The sequence below is a fragment of the Chroicocephalus ridibundus genome, chromosome 1, assembly GCF_963924245.1.
Source record: "Chroicocephalus ridibundus chromosome 1, bChrRid1.1, whole genome shotgun sequence".
Taxonomy (NCBI): domain Eukaryota; kingdom Metazoa; phylum Chordata; class Aves; order Charadriiformes; family Laridae; genus Chroicocephalus; species Chroicocephalus ridibundus.
The window spans coordinates 132,432,742-132,459,316 of NC_086284.1; the positions used below are offsets into that span (position 1 = coordinate 132,432,742).

General features: G+C 45.3%; 1 protein-coding gene across 2 annotated transcripts; it reads left to right on the forward strand.

The window, feature by feature from the left end:
• The first annotated feature begins 7 nt into the window (after window positions 1-7).
• LOC134523865 (3 beta-hydroxysteroid dehydrogenase/Delta 5-->4-isomerase-like) lies at window positions 8-18,705 on the forward strand. Of its 2 annotated transcripts, XM_063353325.1 has the most exons (4): window positions 8-2,355; window positions 7,007-7,229; window positions 12,721-12,885; window positions 16,780-18,705. In XM_063353325.1, exons 2-4 carry the CDS (start codon window positions 7,076-7,078, stop codon window positions 17,592-17,594), a joined length of 1,134 nt encoding a protein of 377 aa, XP_063209395.1. In that variant the 5' UTR covers window positions 8-2,355; window positions 7,007-7,075; the 3' UTR covers window positions 17,595-18,705. The 2 variants fall into 2 exon arrangements, with proteins under 2 accessions (XP_063209395.1, XP_063209386.1); XM_063353316.1 differs by lacking the exon at window positions 8-2,355 and having other exon boundaries at window positions 6,971-7,229.
• Window positions 18,706-26,575: the final 7,870 nt, after the last annotated feature.

The window sequence follows — 26,575 nt, forward strand, 5'->3', positions numbered from 1 at the left end:
ATATCTTCCATAGCTTGAGCTTTCCTGGATGTATTCACAGCAGATACAGAAAGAAGACACATCAGCTAACAGGCACCACAGCTACCCTTTGGAGGTGGGGGCAGTTCTTGCCCACTGCTTCTAAATGCAGAGCAACGAAATCGCTAGTAACCAAAGCAACACCTTGTGCTTCCTGCCGAGAGAAGCTCTTCCTTCACTACATAGTTAATTTGTGCAGCAAACTCATCCGAGCAGTGGTCAGGACCTACACGTGCTCAGAGCACAGCACAAGTTTGTGGCAGTGTGTAAATAACTCACCCGGTGCCCTGGTCTCTGCCCACGGATGAGTGTGGCCGGCACAGGCTGACAGAGTGGGCAGGAGATGCCGGCACCACCCGAGCAGCATGCGGCCTTTGCTCTCGGGAGATGATGCAGAGACAGTGTTGCGCCTGCTGTCAGCACAGAGCAGCATAAACCCTTAACCTCCAAGGTAACAGAAATGCATGCTCATCCCTTCTCTGTTCAAGTTTCTTCCTGAGACCTGGGTTCTGTTGCCACTAGCAGGCGGCGAGAGTGAGCAGGTGCCTGAATGTAGCTGCTGTCTTCTGGAGCTGATGCTGTGAAATGGGAAAATAGATAGTGAGAGGCTGTACTGAAAAACCATCCATTTCTCACCTGCATTTCTCTTTGACGCCTTCAACTTGCAGTCAGACTCTCTCAGTGCTCCATGCATGGCATGGCTGGCTCGCTCATGCCCCTCCTGTGCTCCTTGGAGCAGAGTTGCTACTCAAGACCGCTCTGCTGACGCAGAAAAAACCCTCATATTTCAGATTCCAGACTCCCAGCATTCATGTAAAGCCAACAAAACAAGATGCTGGAAAGAATGTGATTGTTACAATTGTGAAGGAAATCTTTCAAGGAGGAAAGCTATCTTAAGAAACTCAGAGACGTCTACTGGAGTTGAAACAATCATGACGGAAATTGCCTGCACAGCTGAGCTGACTTGTGGTGCTTTCATTTATACCATTGTTGAGTACCATGCGAGTGAAATCTATTTTGAAGGAAAGGCAATGTCACATCATGAAAATAAATACAATGGTTTATTTTACGATTTGGGAAGAAACAGCTTGTAACTCACCTTCTCTGTTTTTCCCATGGCACTGAAGCTGGGGGTGGAGGGTAGGAGGGCAGGTGGAGCTGAAGGACATGTGAACCCTACTAAAAGTAGGCAGACAAATTGCAGCCTTTGATCAAGCTGTTCTATAGGTTTGTCGTATAAGACAGCATAAACATCTTAAACCAGAAATGTTTGCAGAGGCCACTAATTTGCAACTCCTGTGATCTGGATGTCTAACACAGTACATCTGGTGCCAGATTTGAAGAGGCATGGAGCACTTGCAAGTGAAACGAAGGTCAGTAGAGGTCCAGGACTGCAGGCTTTTGGAATAAGCAGCATCACAGAGGTGAAATATCTTGTTCTCCAGTCCTGTCTCTTGCTGTGGGCCCTTTACAGCCATAGAATTTTTCTGTCTGATTTTTCAACCTATACAAAGATATAGAACATCATTGGATGAGGCTTTGAGCAGCCTGGTCTAGTGGGAGGTGTTCCTGCCCATGGCAGGGGGGTTGGAACTAGATGATCTTTAAGGTCCCTTCCAACTTGAACCATTCTGTGATTCTGTAATATCCTCCTAGCCCTTTCTCCCCTTTCAGATCAGCGTGTATTCCAAAATTGAGGCAATGCCTGTATACTTGGACAGTTCTGCATGCCCTCTGGGAGTAAGAGGAATGGAAGATTTTACTGGTTTGTGTGAGTATCAATCCACAGGGATCTGTACCAAAGGGGAACCACTACAGAATCGAACATGTGCATCCTGGGGGCAAATGATAAAGCCACTCTTCAGCTGAGGCTTCAAGGGCAAGCCACCGCCCATGGAAGACTAACACTTTTGGGGCAAAGAGCCAGCTCACAGCAGTGCAGACCCCCTGTGGCAGCCTGCTTGGCAACTGGCAGACATCCTGGTGCCCACCTCCCTCATGTGTGCAGGAGGAGCCATGCTATCAAGAAGCGATCTTCTGCATAAGCCCTACTTTAGATTGGCCTTAAGGAGGCAGAAGAGAGAAGCTAGCCTTGTTAGCTCACTCTGTTTAGACCTGAATTTCTCACAGAGATAACAGTGTCTGCAGTGATCTTCCAGAGGCCTTCACATGGAGGCCTTCCTCTCTGTTCCAGTAATAATAAACCTTGCCAGCAGACTGACAGCCTAGCAGATAAGACTTGAGGGATACTACTACGTCGCACAATTTGATGGACTTGAAGGATGTACAAGAAGACAGTGAGACAACTGGGTGTTCTCAGACCTGAGAAGGCTAAAGGTAGGGGGAAGGGGGACCTTATTTCTATCTTTTACTACTCAGTTGAAGGTAGAAGATGCAGACCAGCTTCTTGGGTGTGCACAGTAAAAGGGTGAAAGGCAATGTGCATAAGTTGCAATGAAGAAAGTTACAGTTAGAAATTAGTGGGAAAAAAATCACCAGGAGGGTGGTCAGACACTGCAACAGAGGGTTTGCGAAATCTCCATCCTTAGAGATGGAGACTGGGCAAGGTCCTGAGCAACCTTGTGTAGTCTGATGCTGCTTTGAGAAGAGGTGGGTCAGAGACCTCCAGAGGCTCCTTTCGATCTAAATTGTTGGGGTGCATCACAGAATCGTAAAATAACAGCCACACATCAGATCTGTACCCTGCTGTAACAGTGTGTTGCTGTGATCAGCCACCATGGAGCTGCACCTATATCTCTGAAAGAGGCTGCAAAAAGCATTTTCTGAGGGAAAAAGAAAGCTATTTGGTGAGTGAGCTTAAAAAAGGAGCTCACAGGGTTCGACAACACTGGCAGTCTATTGAAGAAGCCCGTCCTACAACTTTTCCAAGACTTTGGAAGTTTGTAATGATTTGGATTAGGCTTGTGCCAATGCGTACCAAAGTCTCATACCCCGTTGTCTACACTCTGTCCTGCTTTTCTGTATTTGATTGTTGTGAATATCTCTGATACAAATTCAAGCCAAGGTCAAATATTTCAAAAGAACTGTGCCCAAAGAGATTGTAAACATGTGGGTTAAGGCCTAATCAAACCCTGCTGCCTCACAGCATCCCTGGAGGATGTAGCAGGGACAGGGAATCAGTCTATTTACAAGGGTAGTTTATCTACAAAATGGATCCAAATATAAACATTTTCTTTCAGCATATGGTGCAAATTTCTACAGCCTTTAAATATATAATTCACTCATCAGTTTCAGTTGAGGAAACACAGTTCTGCTAAACTAAAGGGAAAATGAGACTAAAATGTTTCTAGTTAATTGCCCAACTTGTGCTGTCTAATATAGCGAAGAATACTACAACTAAGTTTTTCTCATCTTGAAGATCATGTAATGAAAGTTTACAACCACTTTCTCCCTTCTACCAAAAGAATTTTGGTACTACTGAAACAGGAGATAAATTTTATTCATCAGGTCTGAAAACAAAGAAACATTGAGGCCTCTTAAGGCGGTTATCTTCATACCTTGGTTAAAGTGTCTTAAAACTGTTCCCCTCTGTGAGAAGTTGTGTTTATTCCGAGTTTGATACAGCGCAGCTGTCCAAAAGTTAATAACTTAAGTTTTGTTACCTCTTCTCAATGTGTAACCAGAAGAGAGAGGAAAATGTTTCCAGGAGGGAACATTGCCTCCCACCCTGAAGGGGAGAAGCTTTCCTAGGGAAAACTACATCTCAAAGTACACCCTCTTTCCCAGAGCTGCAAGCATGTAAGCATTTTGAGCTTACGGGCATATGATAGTAAGAAACACATACATTTTTCGTATTAGAAGCACATGAATTTTTTACGGCTTTTTGGCCACAATTGCTCTATGTTTAGACAGCAAAAGGTCCAGTTAAATAACGAGCATGCCTTTGCTTTTCCCTGCTTCAGCTCTCATCAGTCTGGACAACAGGTCAGACTCCAGAAACTCCTTTCCTGAACCAGATTTCTTTTCTGGACAAAAGGATCTGTCCTTCTTTTCCTACTCCTGCATGGCGTCTTTTGCCTGATGGCACAATTGTCCTCTGTAAAAGCGTAATATTTTATCCTACCTAAAACTTCTGTGCTCTGCAATGCTATCACATTTATTCATCCCAGTACCATGAGACAGTTTGTTCTCAGTTCTGCTGGGAATTTTCCCTTCACTATTTCTCTCTTGCTGTCTTTTCATCCCAAACCCTTTTTACTCCTTGTGACAAGGCTAAGAAAATACATCCTCCTAACAGCAGACAGCCATTGCCCCCAAGTATCTTCGTCATAGTAAGCACCCATAAAGCCAGAGGACCAACATTGTTCCTGGACCAGCAGATTAGCGACATAGTGGATTGCATATGTGCTAAGCTATGCACTTAGTCCATGTATAGCAATGCTCCAACACAAGCCAAAATTTGCAAGCTCTGATTTTCTAAAATGATACTCTTAGGCATGCAACCCATTCTACCATCCACCTCTGTGTACATCAGCAAAACACCAGATTGTGAAGTCCTTGTTTTACAACAAAGTGAAGGAGGAGAAGACAACATAGTTAAAGAATGACTATGCCTTGACACAGAATGCAGAGTTGGCAAACTTTTTAGATGTTGCTGAATTGTTTTAGTCTGCAAATGCCAAACCTGTGCAACAGCTCTGAATTTCTTCAAGTTGTTCCTGGTGGTCAGGGATCTGGTGTGCTCTGGCCTTGCTGCTCATTGACACCATTCTGGGGCCTACAGCCCATTCCAGCATCTGCCTCCATGTCCTTCAGGGAACACCAGAGCCAGTCTTGTTTGCAGCACAGAGGAACTGTTGTGCCACTCAGCAACCCCATACAGCAGTTTCTAGAAGAAAGAGCAGATGAAGACATTGTCTCTAGGTGACACCGTAGGAAGAACCAGCAGCAGGTCTACACTTGAATTGAATAAACTGCTGCTGTCTGATCCCTGACATCCACAAGTGGCAGTTCAAATGAAGGCTGCTACGTAGCGATGTAGAAAATTCCCTCAAACTATGCCAAACATGTGGCCCAGTAGCACCTAAGAGGACAAAAGCACCGCAGCAATAAATCTCCCTACAGTCAGTCCCCTACGCAGCACATATATTCTCATACAAAGCATTACCCCTGCTAAACTTGGTCATTCTAATACGTAAGCTTGGTGTAGGAAAATGCTTTCTATCCTACGAGGCTGTGTAGTGTTGTCTGTTTTAATAATGCCTCTTAAATTTTATTTCCATTTTAAACATAAAAAGTAAGGACTGTTTCAGAGAACACCAGTTGCAGCAGCAGGCTTTGGTCAGTTATTTTTCCTTGCAAAACGCATGCACTACACAAAATTAATTTGCAGCAGCTTCTGATAAGAACATACAATGTCAAGGTCCTGTCTGAGAGAAGCCAAGGAAAGAAGCACTGATAACAATTTTTTAAAAGCTTTGTTGGGGTAAGGGAAGGATTTTCAAGGACTCTGTGATCGAAACAGTTGCCAAAACTTTGTCATCTGCGTCAGCTAGAAACTTCTTTCTCCTCCAACAGAAAGGGTTTTGCTTTCCTGCTGTCACTTGCAGGCCCGGTTTTGCTCTAGTAACAACGTGCGGCTGGTGTTTCTTCTATAGCTTTTCTCCAGGGCTCTCTTCAATGAGCGAACAAAATTCATGACCACAGAATAAAAAAGGCAGTTCGGGAGTTAGTTGCACGAATGCAAGTAAAGCATTTTTAGAGATCCATTCCTGCTGTGCCTGAAATCAGTTATGATCCCCTTTCTAGCGATTTCAGCCTAATTAGCTGTGTTGCTGGGCTTTTTTGTAATGTCCCGTAGCAGCAGCCTTCCCTTAAGGCAGGTCTGCCTGTCCCTGCTTGGGAGAGAAATACGGCTTCAGTCAGTGTGTCCTGACAGCACACAAAGACCTGGCAATATAACACCGGTGCAGGTATTATGAGCTTCAGGCTAATGCCTAAGCCCTGCCCTGGTCTCACACTGGAAAAGAGTTTTGCTTAAACTGGAGTAAAACCCTAGGGAGAAATAGCTGGGCATTTCCCCTGTGTTTTGGAGATGTAAAAAGTAATGACACGGTTCACTGCAAAGGCACAAACAGCCAGGCACAGCCTCATTCTAACTAGGTGCTCTCGCACTAGACATTTCAGAGGTGAATCTATTTCTCCAGCAGCTTTAATTTAAACAGTCTGTACATGAGACCATTTCATCACTTCAAATGCCTCAAGGATACTGAAAAAATACAAAATCCCAGAAGTTAGTTTTCGGCCTCACACAGAGAGAGAGTGAGAAACCCATGCTATAATGGGCAGTCCAGTATTAAAAAAAAAAAAAAAAAAACAAAACAGCAGTAGAGCCTACCTCTCAGTTATAAACAGCTGCTCCTGCTATTTCCATTTAATTTTAGTGTTCTCTCCCTTCATATTTACACTGTATGACACAAGCAAGTGCAGCTATGGAGAATTATGAGTATGAGGGATTACACTCTGTGGATTTAGGCATGCAGGATCACATCTAGGCAGGCGCTCCGACCCTGCTGCATCCAGAGCCTTCCTCTTCGAGAGGGGAGGAGGGGTGGGAACACCACAAAGGAGGCACACGAGAGGGAGGGAAAGCAAAATCACTGAGGTGGTGCTCTGCGGTATATAAGTACAGGCAAATCTGTCCCCACAGTCTTTTGAGCGCTAGAGAGGTGGAACCAAGGATTGAGGCAGACTTTTGTGGGGTTTGTTTGGCATTGAAGTTGATTTTGAGCATTTTCAGATTTGTTAATTTCTTTAGTTTGTAATAGTTTTTAAATAGTTCTTTTCTTTGCATGGAAAAAATGCATAGGTTACTTCTGAATAGAAATAGCTAGCAAAAGTAAGACGTGCTTTAAAAATCGTTGTTTAATGTAGAGGTTAGAGTTTGTTTTCCAGTAGTCTCTCTTTCTGTAACACCCTTGGATTTGTAAAGATGCCAGAGGTTGATGTTTTATGTTCATTTCCTCAGGCAGGAGGTGAACCGGACGGTCTAAGCTCAAGAGATAGCCTGTTCGCCACCGAGGAGCAGCCCAGAGCAATGTCCCTGGCTGGGGTAAGATGTCTGGTGACAGGAGCAGGAGGATTTCTTGGCCAGAGGATTGTCCGCTTGCTGTTGGAAGAAGAGGAGCCGCTGGCTGAGGTCCGACTGCTGGACAAAGCCTTTAGCAATGAAGCACTTGGGAGGTTTGGAAGTAAGTACCATCTCGTGAGATCTATCTGTCACGGGTATATGTGCTGTTGTCTCAGATGGATAGCAGGGAAGTCTTTACCTCCCACCCAAACTCAGACTCGCAGATAGAGGTCTTATTTCAAGGAATTCCTCTCCCTCCAGCACAGAAATCAGATGCAAAACGTAAGATAGATGTGAAGAGAGAAACTCTGTGCTGTTAATGCACTAAATAGGTTGCCTTCAACCTGACTTCTATTACATTAAAACCCACAGAGCAAAATTAGTGCAAAAATCTCACACTTCTGCTGGACGGAAGGGAAATGCAAGCATCGCCATACTGGGGCGGGGGCGGGGGGCTGTGTAACCCAGAACATTCTGTCCTGGGCTCTGATGTGCTACACTAGAAGGCAGTGGCAAAGATGTGGACACCAGTGCTAATGGTTTTCCTCAACCTGTGATTAGTGATATAGCGTTCTGCTGGCTGAGAGTTGTGATAAGGTATCTTAAAACCTGTTGTTATTATTATCGAACCCTTTTGTGCTATGCACAGAAGACACAGGACCCATTTGCAAAGGGCAAGTCAGGACTCCAGCTTCTTGAATGGACTGGAGACAGCACAAATGAGTGATACGCCCAGCGTCAGAAACAACCTATGGTGGGGAAAGCAGTTCAGAGTATTATATTTTAAACATCCCCTTTCCTGGGATCCTGAGCACATCTATAAAAAAGCGTGCAGGAACCTAAGTTCAATCATGTTCTTCAGTGCCTACATCAGACATTTGTTTGACAATGCTTTCCTCTATCACGTCCTAACCTCAAGATTGTTCTTCCTGTATACGGGCAATCATATGGGAATTCTCATGCAATATCCCTGTACAGCTTGCTAGGGACACACAATCTTTCTAGAAGGTGTTTAACTGTCATCAAAGAGGAGCAACAGTGCACCATAAACCTAACGCAAATTGCACAAGCCTTTAGGACGGTTTTGTACAACTCAGGCTTCCTGCTAGTTAAATCTCATTCAGCGTTTCACTGAGGATTTTCTAGATGCCCTTGAGCCCTGCCGCAGCCCTTCCTGCTCTGATTTCCAGGCAGTTCCCGCAGTGACAAAACCTGCAGCTGCAGTAGAGGCTGCAGCGCCTGCAGCAGCGGGAGCGCGTGCGGTTCAGCACTGATGCAGCAACAGAAGCATCTGCGCTGCTTCAGGCCAGGAGAGCTTTGGGGGGATAACGGAGCTTCCTGGGGAGTGAAAAAGACTGTTTGTGTGAGAATAATCTTGGCTGGGCTGCAGTAAAGGTTTCGCTGTTCCTTTTTTTGCTAATAGGAAAGCTCTATGCCCTCTTTCCTTATCCTCCCTCCTTCCTCCACTGAACACTGCCCAGACACTCCCCCTCCTTGCAACATTCCCGCTGCCTATCTGACCAGCACAGGAGGAAGGGGAAAATCAGTTATCAGAGGGTTTTATCCCCCAGAAACAGGTAGTGGGAACAACAGGCTGGCATTTCAGATGTGTTTGAACAGCCTGGAGCCCCTGCACTTGGACTGGCAGTTCCTCTGTCTGTATCAGCCTCTGTAACTACATCTCCGTAACTACAGCGCTTGTGCTTGTGACTACCTGAAATATTTTCTTGCCATTCCCTTTCAAGCTCTTCTCTAGCACAGTGACTCCTATACCAAATGCAGGTCTGCTGCAAAAACTGGGGGACTGGAGTCTTCTGACTTGCATTATTTTTGCTGCAGGGACTTTTACTGGCTGGCACATGTTGTTTGGATTTCTTGAACAGCCGGGAGCAGAGCTGAGTGGTTTTCTTACTAAGCTCTTGAGCACCTTTTACTTGCAGGATCTTTGCAAAGTCAGGGCTGCGGGTAGTAAGACACAAGCGTATGTTCAAGTTACAGCTCTTTGTGCCAGGAGACACCCAGGGACACTTCTCTTTTGTCCAAGCAAGTTTCCTGCTGAGTTTTTGACCATTGCTCTCATTATAGAGAGCATAAAACTGCATAAAACAGTGCCATTTGTGGTGTTCCACAGCCCTAGGGAGTCCAGGATGATCCAGCCAATGTCAAGTGCCATGAGCTGGAGTCTACCCAGTTACACTGTGTGGTTGAGAATGAATGTCATGTTGAACATGGTAGTTTGGTGCCTTGGGTTTCCTACATCCCATCTCCACTTCAAATTTATCTTTCTGCCTTTCCTGTGCTTCCACTTATGCAATTCTTTTTTTGCTCACTATTGCACTGGAACTTCTGTAAAAGTTGGAAACTCCCAGGTTGTTCTCAAGAGGAATTCTCACTATTTCAAAGCATTGATTCACCTTTGTCTCATCCCTCTGTACATCTCCCCGTTTTCCCCCTGAACCCTCATTTCATGTCATTCTTCAGAGACAGAGGTTGTGTGATGCTTGAGCATTGAGTGGTTTTGCACTGCTAACCCTGTATTGCTCCAAAGTAGAAGGAAAGTAGAGGGAGAAGGAATGATTTTTTTTTTCCAGGACTTTTGCTGACGGAAAGTTCCTGCTCTGGCAAACTTCCTCCTGGCTTTTTGCTCGACATTGTAGACATTTGTTTGCCTTTATGACTGCGTTCGAAACAGAAGGGCAGAGTAGCAACAGAACATCCCAGTAGTTGAACTGGGAACAGAATAGACATCACAACTTCCCTAGGTAAAGAAGCAAACAAATTGCTTTACCCTTTACAAATGAAAATAAGACGCAGTTTTTAATTTTGTCCTATGAATACACAAAGTAGATCATTGTAATGAACCATCCAGTTGAGCAGGGAGGTGGAGATCTCTCAAGAGGAACACCTTTCCCCACCATCCACCCCACAGCCTTTAGGACCTCTATAAAAGAATATTAAGTAATTCAAGCTACTGAAGTCTCACAGACATTACTGTTTGCTTGAACATCAAACAACACATAGAAAAGAGAAAGACAGCTTAGGGCAAGTAGTCCAACTGTATTGCTGAGTCAGGCACTGCTCACAACAGGAGATCAAATTTTATCAAGTAATCATTGCATTTCCAAGCAAAAACTACTCCGTAGCAAGCAGGGAACGTTACTTGCAGGTCAGAGGACACAGAACCCGTTGATGAAGTAGAAGAAGCTTTCCCAGTGAGTAGACACTTTCTCATAATCACTGTATGCAAAAATAGAGAGCTGGGTTGAATTTATTCTCTTTCTCCCCCTCCCACATGACACACACGTGCTTTTTTGACACTAGGGGAATGATTTGCCCATATGCAAATCAAGTTTTTCTTTGCTGTCCATCTCAGATTGAAACCACTGTCTGTCAGTCATTTCTTCTTTCCTCTCTCTGCTTCCAAACTCACACTAGTTTTCTGCTTCCCCCAGAGCAAAACAAGATCAATCTGCTGATTCCTGACATCTAGCTTATGCTGGTAAAGTGAACAAGGCCCGTACTGTACTTACCAGGGAAACTTCTGCTGAGTAAAGTGGAATGGAGGAGCAGCTTTCCTGCCTTATGTCACACACACAACTTAAATGCAAGCCCAAACGAGTCACAAAGCAGCTAGTCAGCAGCTTTCCAGTGACTGATACCAACTTTCCCTGTCATCAGCTTTAAAAGGGACAAGTTTCTTTTTTCTATTTTTCCTAAAAGCTTTGGTTTGCATGTGTAAAAGCTTCTATTTTCCTAACTCCTGCCCAGGCACAGCAACCACTCTGAAGGGGCCACATACCAGAATTTACATTGTGAAAACCATGTATTTCAACCCTTTGGATTACTGCAGGCCCACAAAGCATAACTTATGGACATCAGCCTAACGGCTGTACAAAGACTAATATTTATTAGGGCAATTCTAACTACCAGTTGCTTAATAAAAGGCCTGTCCATATTGCCTGAAGCTTTTGCATCCATACAAGTAGAGGTCAGTGTAAACCTTCTGAAAATGGAGCCTTAGGAAATGAATGCTTCTTTAAAATGAAAAAGCATGAAAGAGCATGTGGCAGTGACTGTGCTGGGAGGGCAGTAACTCTAGATTTAGTAACAGTTCTGTAAATGTTGAGCATTTAGACTCCCATTTCACATCTCAGACCAACTGACTGTGATGAAAAAAAAAAGACCCTCAAGCCCGTTGCATCTGAATAATCGTTAAATTAATACAGGATTACATTCTAGTGTGCTACAGAGATAATGAGACAAAACCATTTTAAAAGATACTCCCACTCAGTTCCAGACCTCAGCAGCTGTCTCTCTTAGTGTTTCTCCATTGAAGACATGGGCTGAAATACTGCCTGCTTTGGAGCCAGTGACAAAGCAGTAGGATACACAGGATTTCAGTCAAGGCTGAGGCTAAAAGCTGTATTAAATTAATCAGATTCTTCTCTTATCTGAAATGGGCATTTGATTACGCTGGAAGAAGACAGAGCATCTGCCTGTGCTGCAGAGTCCCTTCCCAGCAGCTGTGCCTGGGGAGCCCTCTAGTGCAGCCACAGCAGAGGCTCGCGGGAGGACTTGCTGTAATGACACCGCATCCTGAAAAGCTGTAAGTCATGCTGAGAAAGTCCTCTCCTCTCCCATGGCATAGCTCCATCCAGGCCAGCAGGCTTACCAGGAGAGCAGAATGGCCTCGGACTATAAATTTCTCCAGGTGATCAGCCTGTGCCAGCACAATTTTGTTAGCGTAGTTCTGGGCTGTATATAAGGATGCTTCTGCCCAGCAAAACTTAGAGGAAGGATGTCTCTGATACTAGGGCTGCACCAGGGTCACACACTTTAACTGCTGGGGAGGGAGGGGGCTTAAAAAGCAGGAGTTAAAGCAAATCAGGGCTGAGGTAGCTCAGGAGAGCAGCCTTGAGAGTTTAGTTTTAGACCAGAAAGATGTGCGTGCTAAAAATAACCCCACAGCACAGACGCTGAAACGGAGACAGAGCTGGAGTTAGAAGAGGCACAGTAAGTCCTGGCCGAGGTACATAAAAAAGATGTGCCAGAACTGTAAGTAATGTATTAGAAGAGCTGCAATATGAGCAAGGTCAAGGGGCAGAAGATAGGTGTGAACACAGCTCTGTGCACACATGCTGTGGGTGGAGAGAGATCATTCATCACCTTGAAGACAGGAGCAGGCAATGCCTGGCTGTTCGGTATGCTTGGGTTAACACTTTTATAAATAGCTGGTCACCGGAACATGCATAGCTAAAGCTCTGTGAACTTTAGAACAGTCACACCTGAAGGAAGCTTCAGACCCTGACTAGCAGTGGGAAAGATTTCTTTAAAAAAAAAAAAAAGAAAAAGAAAAAAAGAAAGAACCATGTTGAAGAGCGGCTCCAAAAATATGGTAGGTAATGCAAGATAGACTTCTATAGCACTGTAATCAGCACTTGAGAATATAGCCATTGGCTGTTTTGCCAGCCTTAAAATATCAATCCCGTGCCTGGGCAGTCAGCACCTCCCAGGCACAGCGTCAGCGTCCACGCAGCCCTTCGCCACTCCTCTCAGTGCTCTTCTTAGGATGCCCATAAGGTCTTCTGCTTTGTCTTCTGCTGCCCTTGCAGAGTTCCAGGGTAAGACTGAGGTGAAAATCCTGGAAGGGGACATCCGAGATGTGACGTTCCTGCATCGTGCCTGCCAAGGGGTCTCCCTCGTCATCCACACGGCTTCCATCATTGACACCTTGGGCCTCATAGAGAAGCAGCTGCTCTGGGAAGTGAATGTGACAGGTGAGCGGGTGAAGCACCTTTCTCAAACCCATGTCTATTATGTGCTAATCATCATCTGTTGAGGAAAGGGAACACCTGACCTGTTTTTTGAGTCAGATTAACTGGGTTTTCTGCATCTTGTACAGATTTGTGCAGCCCTGTGCATCTCTGTTGCTCTCCACACCCAGTATGCACCAGTTTTCCACTGCAGGGCACTGCAGGATCATTCAGTCTTGTCAGCATTCACATATGCCCATCCTGACATCTGCACAGGCTTTGCCTTCAGCAGGGATAGCCGTAATCCCATGATCAGTGCACCTTTCTGGAAGTGAATTCACCTCTGAAATCCCAATGCGCATCTGAGAAAAATCGGTTCTTATTCTCCCTCCCCATGTGGCATCACTGCCTGTGGACATTTTTTAATTTTTACAAACACTGCAGGCTTTGGCTGCAATTACAGCAAACTTGCGCTGCTTATGTTCCAGACTCTGTGGCTCTCTGCTTCCTGTTCTTTCTCTTCCTCCTCTTCTCCTTTTCCTCCTGTTAGCCATTACGCCTGTGTGTGCATGAATGCAGTTCAGAGGAGCAGGTGCTCTCCCACCTTGAGCTTATCATTAAAAATCCCCCAATAACCTCAAGGCAACGGGAGGGAGGGGTTTCAGCGACTTCTCGCTCAGGGATGGATCTCCCTTTCTGCTAAGGAGCCTCCGTTCTTTGTGAAAAGATCAGATGGAGGGGGAAGTTTTTGGCTTAGGAATGGCTTGTGTGGCATCAGCTGCCAGGAAATTTATTTCCTAAAAGAACGACTTCACTCACCTCCCTCTGATCCCAAAACCTATTCCTTTCAGGGAACTAGTACTGCCTAACCTGCATGCACATTGACCTCCTTGGCTCTGTTGCTTCAGCTCCTTGGTGAAGATGTTCTTATTTACATGGATGGTTTTCCTGTTTTTTTGTTCCTCTGTGCCACAGATACTGGGCTTCTTCACAGAAAAATAAGGAACATATTTCTACAGGCACCACTTTTACAAACATTGGCTACTCACCAGTGTTCAGAGCAAGAGAACATGCTTTGTAGTTGAGTTGTGTCTTACATGCACCTTAAAAACAGTGGGATGGCATTTGGGCTGTTTCAGCCTGGCTCATTGTCTGTGCTTCCAGACCCATTCATTTCTGCTCAGTCAAAGCCACAAATTGTCAGTGGCCAAATTAGAGCCCAGAGGGCAGCTTCTTAGGTCCCTGCCAGGAGGGAAGAGCAGAAAGGCAAGTTCCTGTAAACTGCATTGGGTGGTATGAGAAATAAATATACAAGGGTGATAGTTCAGAAAGAGGATTTGTAAAGCTCTCTCTTTATGACCATACTCCTGCTACAATCTGTTTTTCACAGCAGAATGTGTTGCCTAAACTCATGGGGGGAAAAAAAACCAACAAAAATCCCAAACAAATCTTAAAATGTCCCAAAAGCAGAAAGCTCTCTAGCTCTGAGCTGGAGTCAGAGCTAGAAAGTTTATTTAAGTCTGCCCAATGGTTCCTTTTGGCAGGTTTAGACTTAAGCACAAAGAATCTAGGCTTTCATAAATCTTTCAGATTCCCCACAGCAGAGTCTGCCTGCCTGTGAAATAAGCCCATAGGGCCAGTGAGGGTTGGCTGATAACATTTGGTAGAATGAAAGCACACTCCAGACCAACTCCTAGAGCAAATTGACCCTAAGGTCAGTCAGCAAACACTGCAGTCCTCTTCCCTATTTCCCTCCATTTGCATTCTGATGCTCTTCTGGCTTTCTGACCAGCCAAGACACTGCTACGTACTTCATTGACTTGCAGGATGAAAGTTCTGTTTCTCCTAGAAACCAGAACTTTCATAATACAAACATGTCAAGGAATCAGCTGTGGACGTTCACAAACCAGAACAGAAGGAAACAAGTTAAACTTGCCATGATGCAGGGGTTTCCTCTGTCTCACATGCCACACAAAAAAAATCAGAGCAAAGAAATCTTTTAGGAATGGAAGGGAAGCAAATTTTTAGGCAGAAGGGAGTTAAGAAAGTAATTAAATATAATCCAAACAAAAGTACCCTCTGTGAATCAGATCCTCAGCCAGAAGGGCTTTGTGTGCAAGCAAAACTTGGAGACCTGCTCCATGGGAAATTGACTTTATTACATGCTATGTGAAAGGCGCTCAAAATCCCATTACTGTAAGAACCTTTTCATTTTTTACATACTACCTTGATTTGCAAATAAAACACATTTTATTTGGGTGAAATTGGTCTTGAACAGATACAAACTGCCAGGATAATTTTTATGTTTTCTTGTTTTAGAACTTGCTATCTCATTTTATTTTATCTAGCCCTTCTGTACTTTATTACTTTCCCTCACTTTCTAAACAGTATTGATGTCAGGAATTAAGCTTTTAATTTATTAAATAATATATTGTGTTAATTATTTATTTTCCAGATGACTCTGCCTTGTGTGTCACCTAAACACAGTGATTTTCATGAACTCACTTTTCATGTGAATTTATTCATGGCTGTGTAACATTTTTTTCTTTGCACTTTGGTGTTTCTTCAAGCCTCATCCAGATTTCCTTTCCGTTTGTTTCAACTTCTTTCTTTTTCTTGTTCAAGCTTGAAAAAAGAAATTTTGGCTCCCTAATAATATTCACTTCAATAATTCTTCCCATCCCCCACTCATTAATGGGTCCATATTTTGCTGCCAGCATTTCTTGGTCCTCTGAACCCCCTTTATTCATTACATTCTCTTTAGCAATGCTAGCCTGCTCTGCATTGTGCTGCCTTTCGTCGTTGTTGTAACAGACTGAGCAGATTTGTTAGATCATTTATGTGCCTCACTGCTAGTGTTTGATTTTATCCCCTTGATTTTAGGCCACACTCTTCTGATATCATATCAGTTGTTTTGGCTTAATGTTCCTGTGCCAAAGACATTTTCAAATGTCTTTGAGCTGTATCTTCTGTTCCGAAGTCACTGCCTCTTTCACACATGATGTCTCTCGCTACACAATGCACAACTAAGGCAATTTTTGCCTCAAAGCTCAGAGGAAAAAGGAAAGAGTCTACTTCCAATTAAAACAACTCGATTTATTAAAATATTTCTTTTTCCCTTCAGTGTGCTTTCCTAGCTTAACCCTCTTGGCTGCTTGAAAGACCTTGAACTTGCCAGTTTAACTCTGCTCTCCTCAATGAAAGCATTATGATAGGGTTTTAAAGTAAGAAATCCTGTATTACTGCAAGTAAAAGCCAGAATATGCTGAAAAAGGAGGCATACATACACAAGCATCACTTTGCTCACTGCACTCTATGCTTGTTGACAACATGGTATCATGCGTTGTTCTGACAGATCTTTCCCTTCAAGCCCTGTTCTGAAGCCAATTGAATAGTGGATAGACGCCTACCGGGTGAAACTGCTTTTGGAGCAAACGTTCAGGTCCCACATTAATCCTGTCCCTGCTTAGCAAACCACAAAAGAGCATCTTCAAGCCTGGAAAACAGGGGCTTCAACACACAGAATGGATGGTACCTAATGAGAGGGACAGCTTCTGAAGGTTCTCTGCCTTAAGCCAAGTCAATCCAACCAACAGGCACAAGCCGCTGTATCTGTGGTTGGTATCCACACCAACCTAAGCCAGAGCAAAATTTGACTCTTGACATAAAAAAAACCCCCACAACACGCAAGTGTATATTCTTGTTTAACTCCAACAGGTGCACTGACACCACTTAAATACAGATGCAGAGCAGGTTCAGTTTCATTGAACACGCTGCCCAGTTCAGGACAGGATTCTTCCAGCTGCAGAAAGGGGAGATCTGGCCAATCCCAGGGCAGAGATGGAGTTTCTGATCTAAAAAGCTCACTTTTCACTGCTTGGAAAGCTCTAGACTGACTTGCATGTTTCTCTTTTGTAGGTACTAAGCTACTGCTGGAGGTATGTGTCCACTGTAGCGTCCAGCACTTCATATATACCAGTACCTTAGAAGTGGCAGGCCCAAACTGCAAAGGTGACCCAATTTTCAATGGTGACGAAGAAACAGCTTATGAGAGTGTATCCAAATCTCCTTATGCCCAGAGTAAGAGACTGGCAGAGGATTCTGTGCTGAAAGCAGATGGCCAGGTGTTAAAGGATGGGGGCACACTGATAACTTGTGCCCTGAGATCCATGTACATTTTTGGAGAAGGATGCCCATTTCTTCAAGGTCATCTGGATAAGTGTCTTTTGAACAAAAATGTCTACCTGCGCTTCTCCAGGAAGGAGGCTTTGGTGAATCCCGTGTACGTGGGGAACATTGCCTGGGCACATGTGCAGGCAGCCAAAGCCCTGCGGGTCCCACAGAAAGCCAAGCACATCAGGGGGAAGTTCTACTACATCTCAGATGACACTCCTCATATGAGCTACGCAGATCTAAATTATGAGCTGACCAAGGACCTGGGGTTTGGAATCGAGCCCCGGCTCCCCATGCCTCTGACAATGTTGTATTACTTCTCACTGCTGCTGGAGATCGTGAGCTTCTTGCTCAGGCCGTTTGTCAGATACATCCCCTCCACCAACCGTCACCTGGTCACTCTACTGAACACCCCATTCACCTTCTCTTACAGAAAGGCACAGAAGGATTTTGGCTACATGCCCCGCTACACGTGGGAAGAGGCCAAGCAGTGCACCGGTCAGTGGATGGCCTCCATAGTCCCACAGAGAAGGGTGTACTTGAAAAGCAAGGCTGCCTAACCGTTAAGAGGAGCTGAGACCTGGCTACACAAGTAGGGCCAGGAGCCAGAGGAAAGCAGGGTGAACAGCAGCAGCAGATAACCACAAAGCATTTAAATTAAGATTTTGTGTAACAGCCCCCTCATGTCCCCATCCCCCATCCCCCCACCCAGAATAAATAAAACTGCAATGTTCGTTTGTTTGTGGAGTACAGGTTGACCAGCGTAGCCTTACTGTATAGTCCACATCCACTTCTACATCTTGTGCAGCACAAAGACACTATTTTAGCAAGACTCCACGGAGTCCATGGTGTGATCACAGCAGCCCTTCCTTTCACTCCATGCCAACTTTAAGGCTTTTGTAAAGCACAATTTGTTCTAGAACTGTGATTGCACTTTACAAATACGTACTACTCAGCTACACGCTACCCACTCAGCTCTTATCAGCCTCAGCAAACACGCAGCAGGTAGAAGCCACCTGATTGCAAAAGCTGTTACAAATCTTGCTCACTTTTTCAAGAGTATTGCCCAATTTCGCATGCTATTCACCTGACAGTCAAACTTGAGAGCAAATTTGGACACTGTAAGCATTGTGAGGCCAAAAGTACAATGTTTAGGATGGTTTGTGGGGGGAGAGAAGGGGAAGATTTGCTCAGGTGAAGAATCCCGCATCCATTCTCATTTTCTTAGTTACCAATTTTGCAATAAATCTGATGGCTGCCCTGGAGAACAACAGCTTCAACAAGATGAAAAAGAGAAAAATATTGCAGGACAGCCTTGGTCACTGAAGGGTTTCCATTGCAGGGTCAAGACATTTGTGAACACTGAGGAAAAGTAAACAGTGCTGAAAAAAAATCACGCTATTTCCAGGTTTCAGCTGGGAACTTTAGCTGATAGATGCACGTGTGCTGTCCCTGTGCTTTTCTGATGGCCGTATGAGTTTCTGCAGAAGGTGTAACTTGACTTTTGGGCCAAAAATGTAAAATTTGTCTGAACAAATAAATGTGATCCAGTGTTTGCTTCTTATACATACAGTTCACTTGCTGAAAACAGTTCTAAGAGATGGGAATTTCTCTGTTCTGTTCAGGATGATGTGAACAGAAACATTTTACCTGACCCAGTACTAATGTAAATAAATCACATTTCCAGAGATGCTAACAGCTTGACGTCTGTGTTGAGTTTAATTATTCAGTGCCCTAAACATTAGATAGTCCCAGTGCAAATATTACCATTTTCTTTAGTAATATCTTAGGTTAAATATGTAAGATCCAAAGCAGTCAAATACCAACCACCAGAAGTTCCAGTCATATTCTGGGGACAGAGAAATAAGTTTTCCAGGCTCCCATTGAATGCTTTGTAAACACTCAGCAAACTAGTACTGTGGATGCTATTTGAATGCTATTGCTTCACAGCTAACCACGTCAGCATCTCCACCCTTCTCCACTGAGCAAGCGGTACTCTTAGCACCTCCATCAGAGTTGCTCCTTTATTAGTGAGCCCCCAGATCTATCCCCTGCTACACTATATGCTGATAACTCCTCTAGAGACTGATGGAGAGTGAGGAGGCTTGCAGCAACCTTAAAGAGTAAAGGATTTGAAAATGAAATTTGGAATTGCAAACTCTAGGATAGAATCTGCACCAAGCAAACTGATGTGCGCACTGGAGTTTAAAAACGCCAAAAAAAAGACGTTATTTAATGCATTTGAGTTTGCTTATGGCAGACAAGCAACACAACAGCATGAGGACTGCTAACCAGCTGTACAATCTCGACTACGAAACTCTCATGCCCCAACATCACATTAAAAAAATAAAATAAGGATAGTTTTAATAGATAAACTAATTCCCCAGAGTGGCCATGATTTGGTCCAATTGATCTTATGGCAGCAGTTTACAACGGTTCTGTCCCATCCCTTTGCCCAACAGCAAAGAGCACTGACCCACATGTCTCAGCTGCTCCAGCCTGCAGGCAGGTGTTTCAGCACAAGCTGCAGATCCACACAAACCAGCAGCACGGGCACATGCTGTTTTCCTGTCACGCTCCTACCACAGGGGCGAGAAACCCGTGACTGTAGCACCTGTCACTGTCACCGCTGCTCACTCAAGTGAACCTAACCAGGAGGCAAAGTTTCTCATTTTTCTGTTAACTGTAGAGCATTTTGAAGCAAGCTGCTGACAGTGACCAAAGGACCAGCAATGCGGTGGTGTGGAACCTCGGGACACAAATCCTGTGTGCATCACAGACAAATGGAGGGTCATTTGGGGAGCCCTCTCTGCATGTTTTTATCAGTTGCTGTGGTCTGGACATAATTTGTCTAACCTCATTTTTAAATAACATATTTTATAAGGTGGGTAATTGTCCTATCCAGTAAGGGAGCCAATAAAATATGGTTTAAGATGGTGTCCTGCTCACAGGCAGTGCTGGAAGGATCAGCCCCCACTGTTTGGCTTTGCAATTAGCCCACTTGTATGTTTGTTTTTCCAGTTTTGCTTAAACCCAGGCCTCAAAATTGACCAAAATGAGGTTAAATCAATCCCACATCAGTCAGCCACTCATTACCAACGGCAGCAGTTACACACCCCCTCATCCAGCTGCTACCAACTGCACCAGGCACACAGGTGTGAAAAACAGTCACTGTGCTTCTGCCTTGCTGCTTGCCCACTTCATACAGACCACTTTTAGGCTGCTTGATTTCATTCATATGCCCTAAAATTTCTTGCTAAAAGATTGCTAAAACCAAGTCTGTTCTCTGCCCAACAGGACTATGAACTGCAGCGTAGTTAGTTCTTGGTGAGAATGGTTTGCCCATGAAGGACAGTAAGGATTCCAGGTGCAACTTCCAGACAGGGGTTATGTCTTACCTACCAGAGCTGTTAATAATCATGGCTTTACTCTAATAATTGCACCTCCAGACCCCTCCATACGTGCTCTGTTCATTTCCAGATTGAGCTCCAGCTCCAGCTGTTCCTCTCCCCTCGTGTTCCTTTGTCCTCTATTCCCCTTCAGTCCCCTCTGTGCATGCTCCATTGGCCTTACAGTACTTGTGTTTGCGCTCTTAGTCCTTGTGTCCCCCTCTGTTCTCACTATGTTCCCCTATAGACCCCTCCATATGTGCTCTTTTCCACTCCACTCCCCTCCAGCTGAGTTCCCCGCCAGTCCCCTCAGTTCCTGCATCTTTCACCACCGGTCGAGGAAGATGGGCTGTGCACCTTGTGGCTGTCCTAGGCTACCCCGTGTCTTGCTGTCCAAAAAACCTGGGACAGCTCAGGGACGGAGGGAAACCAAGACCATAGTAGAGTGGGGGTCACTATATCACCAAGGCCCAGCTGCCTTCCCTGAGCACCCAGGTGTCCAACCCCCTCATTTTCTCTCTGAGCAAGCACCTTGGTGTCCCTGCCTTAACACTACCAGAACTCAAACTTCCAGGATATTGCACCCCTGCTCTAATCCTTATACCCTACTCCTCTCCTTGGGCTTCAGGAATGCAGGTGTCCAGGATCTCCCCACTCTTTGAACAGAGGTGAGGAGGGAGGCAGCAGCCAGGGAGAAGGGTGCCTCAGTGTGATCCGTCCCAAAAAACTTTGTTATGCCAGTTACCCTGGGCTCTGGGGCCATAGGCTGGCCAATGGAGAGAGCAAAAGCCAGATGTCTAGAGGGCAGGAAGAGCAGGAGACAGCTGAGACCTCAGAAGCTCAGGCGTGACATTTGTCTGGCTGTGGAGAACCGAGAAGTTTGCAGCTAGTGAACTTCTGTGGAAGGTTAGGTACAAGGATCTGCAAAACTGGCTGAGGGCAGACAAGGCCTCTTGTGGTTAGAGACATGATGCACAGGAAAGGGAGCAGGCCTGGGTCTTCATGTTCTCATTATGTCTAGACCTCTCTGGTGAAAATCTGTTTAGCTACAGCTCCTGTGTTCATGCCTTCTTCCCCTTGGGCCTCACCATTCACATTCTTTTCCCCTCCAGCCTCCTGCATTGTTGGCTTTTTTCTCACCAGATGGTTCCTTTCCATTACCCTCTGTGCATACTCTGTTCCCCTCCAATTCCCTCCAGTTCTATTTCCACTTCTGTCTGGGCCCCGTTTGCAGAATATTGCCCTCCACTCACCACCATTCATACTCTACTCCCTTCCAGTTGCCCACTGGCACTCTGCTCCTAGGCAGAAGGCTCTCAGCTGGCCATAAGCCTCCAAAAGACTACCAAGTATGTAAAATTCACAGCCCTTTGAGTGCTGCTAGTAAAGCTACAAATCAGCTCCATATATCTACATATACACAGTTATCTCAGTTCCCTCCAGGGCTGAATAAAGCTCTTGGGATGCGTAAGACAAAATACTGCTGAAAGCAGTTATCAAACCCCACTCAGAAAGGCAAAAAGGTGTTCAACAAATAGTAACACCCATTATTTTTCTAGGCTAGTGAGATTTCATCCTAATGTCCAGTGAGACCCATGATGGGCACAGTCATAGCTGCTCTGTCACTGAAGTAGTAGGAAGGACAGTCTGGGTACACAGAAATAGAGCAGGAAAGGAAGGGGGAGAACAGCAGAAGCAGAGATGCTACTTAGAAGGGGAAGGCACTTAACAGATCAAAGAGCTAGAATATTACAACATGTACCAGAAAACTGGGATATCTTTGCCCAGGTTTAACAGGGCTCCTAAAATACCTACAGACGCTGCCAGAGGGAATAAAGAACAACTTTTCCTCCGCAGTTCATTAAGTGACTCATTTCCCAAATGAGGGCTCCCATTGCCAGAGCCTGCTTTGTCATTTTTGCTTTCTCAGTAAGACAGTGGGATGCTTCCATCTCTCCAAGGGCCATGCTCCTGACAATCAGATTTCTAAGCACCAAATTCCTCCTTTGCTGAACTTCCTCCCTATTTCTTGTTACCACATCCCTTCCTTCAATCCCCAGAAGAAGCCGCTCTTGCTGATGGGAAGCTTATTCTCACTTCCACCCCCCACCTTGCCACCCCACTCCCACCTCTGTACTGTGACAGAGACCCTCTCCTCCCGTTGGTGATTTCTCCCTTCTTTAAATCACACCATAAAATTTATAATTGAATTCATTTTTTTTTTAAGGCAAGGCACCAATGCCCACAGACCCAAAGGAAATGCTGGCCTGCTGTCTATTGCAGATGAAGTTTATAGTGCTGCTTGAGGTGAGTTCTTGTTTTGGAAGCAGTTCCCATACTCAGAACACATAAAGGGTTTTTATCCTGCATGGACTTGCTGGTGTCTGTTGGCATGAGCGCTCTGTTTGAAGCACTTCCCACATTGGGAACACACATAGGGCTTTTCACCTGTGTGGGTTTGCTGGTGCTGGGTGAGCACTGAGAAATCACCAAAGCCTTTTCCACACTGCATGCATTCAAAGGGCTTCTCACCAGCGTAGACTCTCTGGTGATTTCTAAGATGAGAGTTTCAGCTGAAGCTTTTCCTACATTCAAGACAAGGGTAGGGCCTTTCTCCTGTGTGCATTCTTCTGTGGGAGATAAGGTGGGAGCTCACCCTGAAGTTTTCCCCAGTGTCACTGCATTTGAAGGGCTTCTCACCTGTGTGGGTTCTCTGGTGTTTAATTAAATCAGAGCACCACCTGAAGCCCTTGTTACATTTGGGACATTTGTGAGGTTTCTCCGTCTCGGATGCCTCGTGCTGCTGAAGATTCGATGTCTCACTGATGATTTCCTCACACTCACTGTATCCAGAGTGATGGTCTCCTGTAGCATCTTCTGGGTGGAGAAGGATGCTGTGGCCCTCAAGGGCCTTTTCTAAATTAATGTTGTCATCCTGTCTCTCCCCAAGGAGGTCCCTCTGATGCATTTCTGATACATACTGACTCTCATAGGCCTCTGTCTTGTTATATCTCTGGAAAGCATTATCTTCAAATGCCTCTAGTAACGTCTCACACTGTTTCGTGTTCTCAGGATCATCTGCCAGGGGACTGTCATCTTCATTCCCACTATTGGCCTCATCATCTTAATGAAAGACAAGCCAACATGAATGCTCAGCAAGAAAGCAAGATAAAGAAAGGGTCTTAAAGACTGTGAGCCTTTACTAACACCTACTTTAAGGTTGGACTTGGAGGGCAACACCCCTTCTTCCTCCACAGATTCAGGATTGTTCCCATCCTTAATCCCTGATGACTAATGACCTGGACACCTGGCTGTAAACTCAACACAGAAGTGACTTTACTGGCTTTATGTTACAGAGGTACTGAATTAACTTGGTGTATTACTCACTTTTGGAGATGCCGGTGGGGAGATTCCTTCCTGCGATCTCCTCGAAAATGGCCACGCACAGCTCCTTCTCTCCTTCCACCTGGAGACCGCCCGCGAATGGACCCTGAAGGAGACTGCAGAGCAGCAGCAATTACCACCTGCACCACCACTCCCTAGGGAGGATGTTCTTGGCCCTACAAGCTATCCCAGGGAATCGCCTTTTAGCAGGAACATTACCCTGACCCTCATCCCTCCGCCTAGTAAATTTGAGCTGAGCGTCCCCCCTCCATGGCAGACGCGATCCCCATGCTCACCAGGGGATGGAGGGCAGGGTGGGAGGGAACCTTCGCCTCGGTACCTCAGCAGGCAAAAACCTGCCCCACAGCAGCAGGGTGGGAGAAAGGCCCTAGGGGCATCAGCCTTCTGGGCCAACATGGCGGTGAAGGTGTTTGGGAGAAGCCCCGACCTCAGGCCAAGGCAGGGGGAGGGTGACCGCTGCCCCCTGGCAGGAGCAGGGCAGGAGAGGCCCCCTCAGGAGCTCTCCGTCTCCCCTCACCACCGTCCGCCAGGATGGGGGGAAGGTGCGAGGTGGGAAGCCCTTCCTGCCACCACCTGGCCCGGTCCTGTGAGGAGTGCGGCCTTGGCGGCGGCCTGAGGGCACACGAGTGGGCCTGGGGTCGCCCTCACCCCAGCGGCGGGGCAGCCACAGGCCGAGGGGGTGGCCCGCTGCTGCTGGCAGCCACCCACCTTGCCCTGCCTCACCGGTCAGCGCTGCCTCCTCATCCATCATGAATAAAGATGTCGGGATGAGGACGAAACCCAAAATGTGGTGAAGATCCTTAAATTTGTAGAAAGGGGTCCCCCCCTGTGCCGAGGTTCTCGCAGCCCCCCTCCCTGTGGAGCTGCACCCCACTCCCCGGAGCGACTGCGGGTGGGAAACCTGCCCAGCAGCAGAAAAGGGGGTGAAAAATAAGGCCTACATTATTTATTTTAATCATATTTTTTTTGCACGGTGGGGATTTTTACATCTCTAATTCTTTCTTTGGGTTTGTTGGCGCTGGGGCGCAGGGAGGGCTGGCAGAAAGTGAGGAGGAGGGATGGACCCAGGCAGCCATCCTCCCCTCCGGTTTGCATCTCTGCTGTCTCTCGCTTCAGGTACCTGCCCAAAATAGCAGTGTGTCTGCAATAAGAAGTCCTGAAAGCCCAAGGAGGTGGGTACCCAAACACGTTGCCCTGCTGCTTGGCAGTCACCGAGCGAGCCTGTGCCTCTTGTTGCCCCTTAACAAACACACGCCAATTAAGATATTTCAAGGGATACCAATAGGAAGAACAGGCACGCTTACTGCAAAGCAGTTAAATTGCTGCGAGTCTACTTCGCAGTAACTTGTTTATACGCTTTTATGCTTCGGAGGTTAGCAAAGTGGCTACAAAATGTGCTCGATCACCAAGAGCCTTATTATTTTTTAAGTTAGCTGACTAGTACCATTCATCTAATTTAATTAGTTTGTTGCAATCAGTAAAGCAAACTATTGGTTATCAATGAAACTCCACTGTTGACAGGATCACAGTCGGTAAGAAGAATTTTACTTCTGTGTACACACTGGAAAAGAAAAAAATCTTAAGGCTTCTTTGCTGGAAAGGTTTTTATTTACTCTTTAAGCATGCAGAAAATGGGCAAGTAGCAAAGACACGTCAGTGATACTTCCATGCTACAGATAAATTAATGGCTTCTGGTTCCAGCAGGTACAAAAGCTAAGTTTAAAGACCACCTTTTGCTATTAAATATTTTGTTGCCAGAGAGGAACAGATTTTTGCTTGCTAAAACGGACCGGGAACTCTAAGCTTTTAATGAATTTTTTAATAAATTCAAGAATACTGAAGAAGCTCCTGAGGAACAAAACAAGAGTGCCTATCATGTCAATACTGGAAATACAGGCTTAGCATTGGTATTGTTGGTGTAGGATACGGTCAATGGAGGACAGTTGGGTAGTAAATGCCAATGAGCATGTTTTTATGAAGAATCCATATTGTCAGACAAGCGTGACGTCAGTATTTTGAGTGCACTGAAGATTTCCAATAATGATAAAAGTTTTTATTTATTATTGGATGAAGTTTGATTTACAAGTGGTGATTTTACACTATGATGTTAAACGAATTAATACAGACTAAATGATAAAAATCACGAAATAAATGTTAATTTTCTCAATTATGATCTTTAAATCAAAACTGCATTTCAAAAGACATTTTCATTTCACCAGTTCTTGTCGTGACCCCTGTAGTCCCATGTAATGCTCTTCTCCCTCTTTAAAGCTCTCCATCTGCAACTCCATCTAAGTTCAAAAACCACTGGATAACCGGAATTCATGTCCGGCTGTGCCATGGATTTCTTTCTCATACCAACGCTTGTAATTTTTAGAAGTTCCTCATTCAGATAACCAAACTTCTTACATTTCTTAAATAAAACGTGCCTCTCCGGTGCCAGCAGCAAGCACTGAATATTAAGTAATTGAGGACCAATCTAAGAAAGGGAAAAGAACAGTAACTAAAAATAAAGAAACATCGGTCATAGAATACTGGGTTGGAAGGGGCCTCGGGGACCGTCTGGTCCAACCTTTCTTGGCAAAATCATGGTCTAGAGAAGATGGCCCAGCACCCCGTCCAGCTGAATCTTAAAAGTGTCCAACGTTGGGGAATCCACCACTTGCCTGGGGAGATTATTCCAGTGGCCGATTGTTCTCACTGTGAAAATTTTTCTTCTTGTGTTCAATCGGAATCTCCGCAGAAGT

What these genes read in the sequence shown, in the direction of transcription:
- LOC134523865 (XM_063353316.1), top strand. Translation starts at nt 6,971, where the DNA reads ATGCCAGAGGTTGATGTTTTATGTTCATTTCCTCAGGCAGGAGGTGAA. An exon ending in AGCACTTGGGAGGTTTGGAA is followed by an intron (nt 7,230 to 12,720) that starts GTAAGTACCATC and finishes CTGCCCTTGCAG; the next exon opens with AGTTCCAGGGTAAGACTGAG. An exon ending in CTGGGAAGTGAATGTGACAG is followed by an intron (nt 12,886 to 16,779) that starts GTGAGCGGGTGA and finishes TCTCTTTTGTAG; the next exon opens with GTACTAAGCTACTGCTGGAG.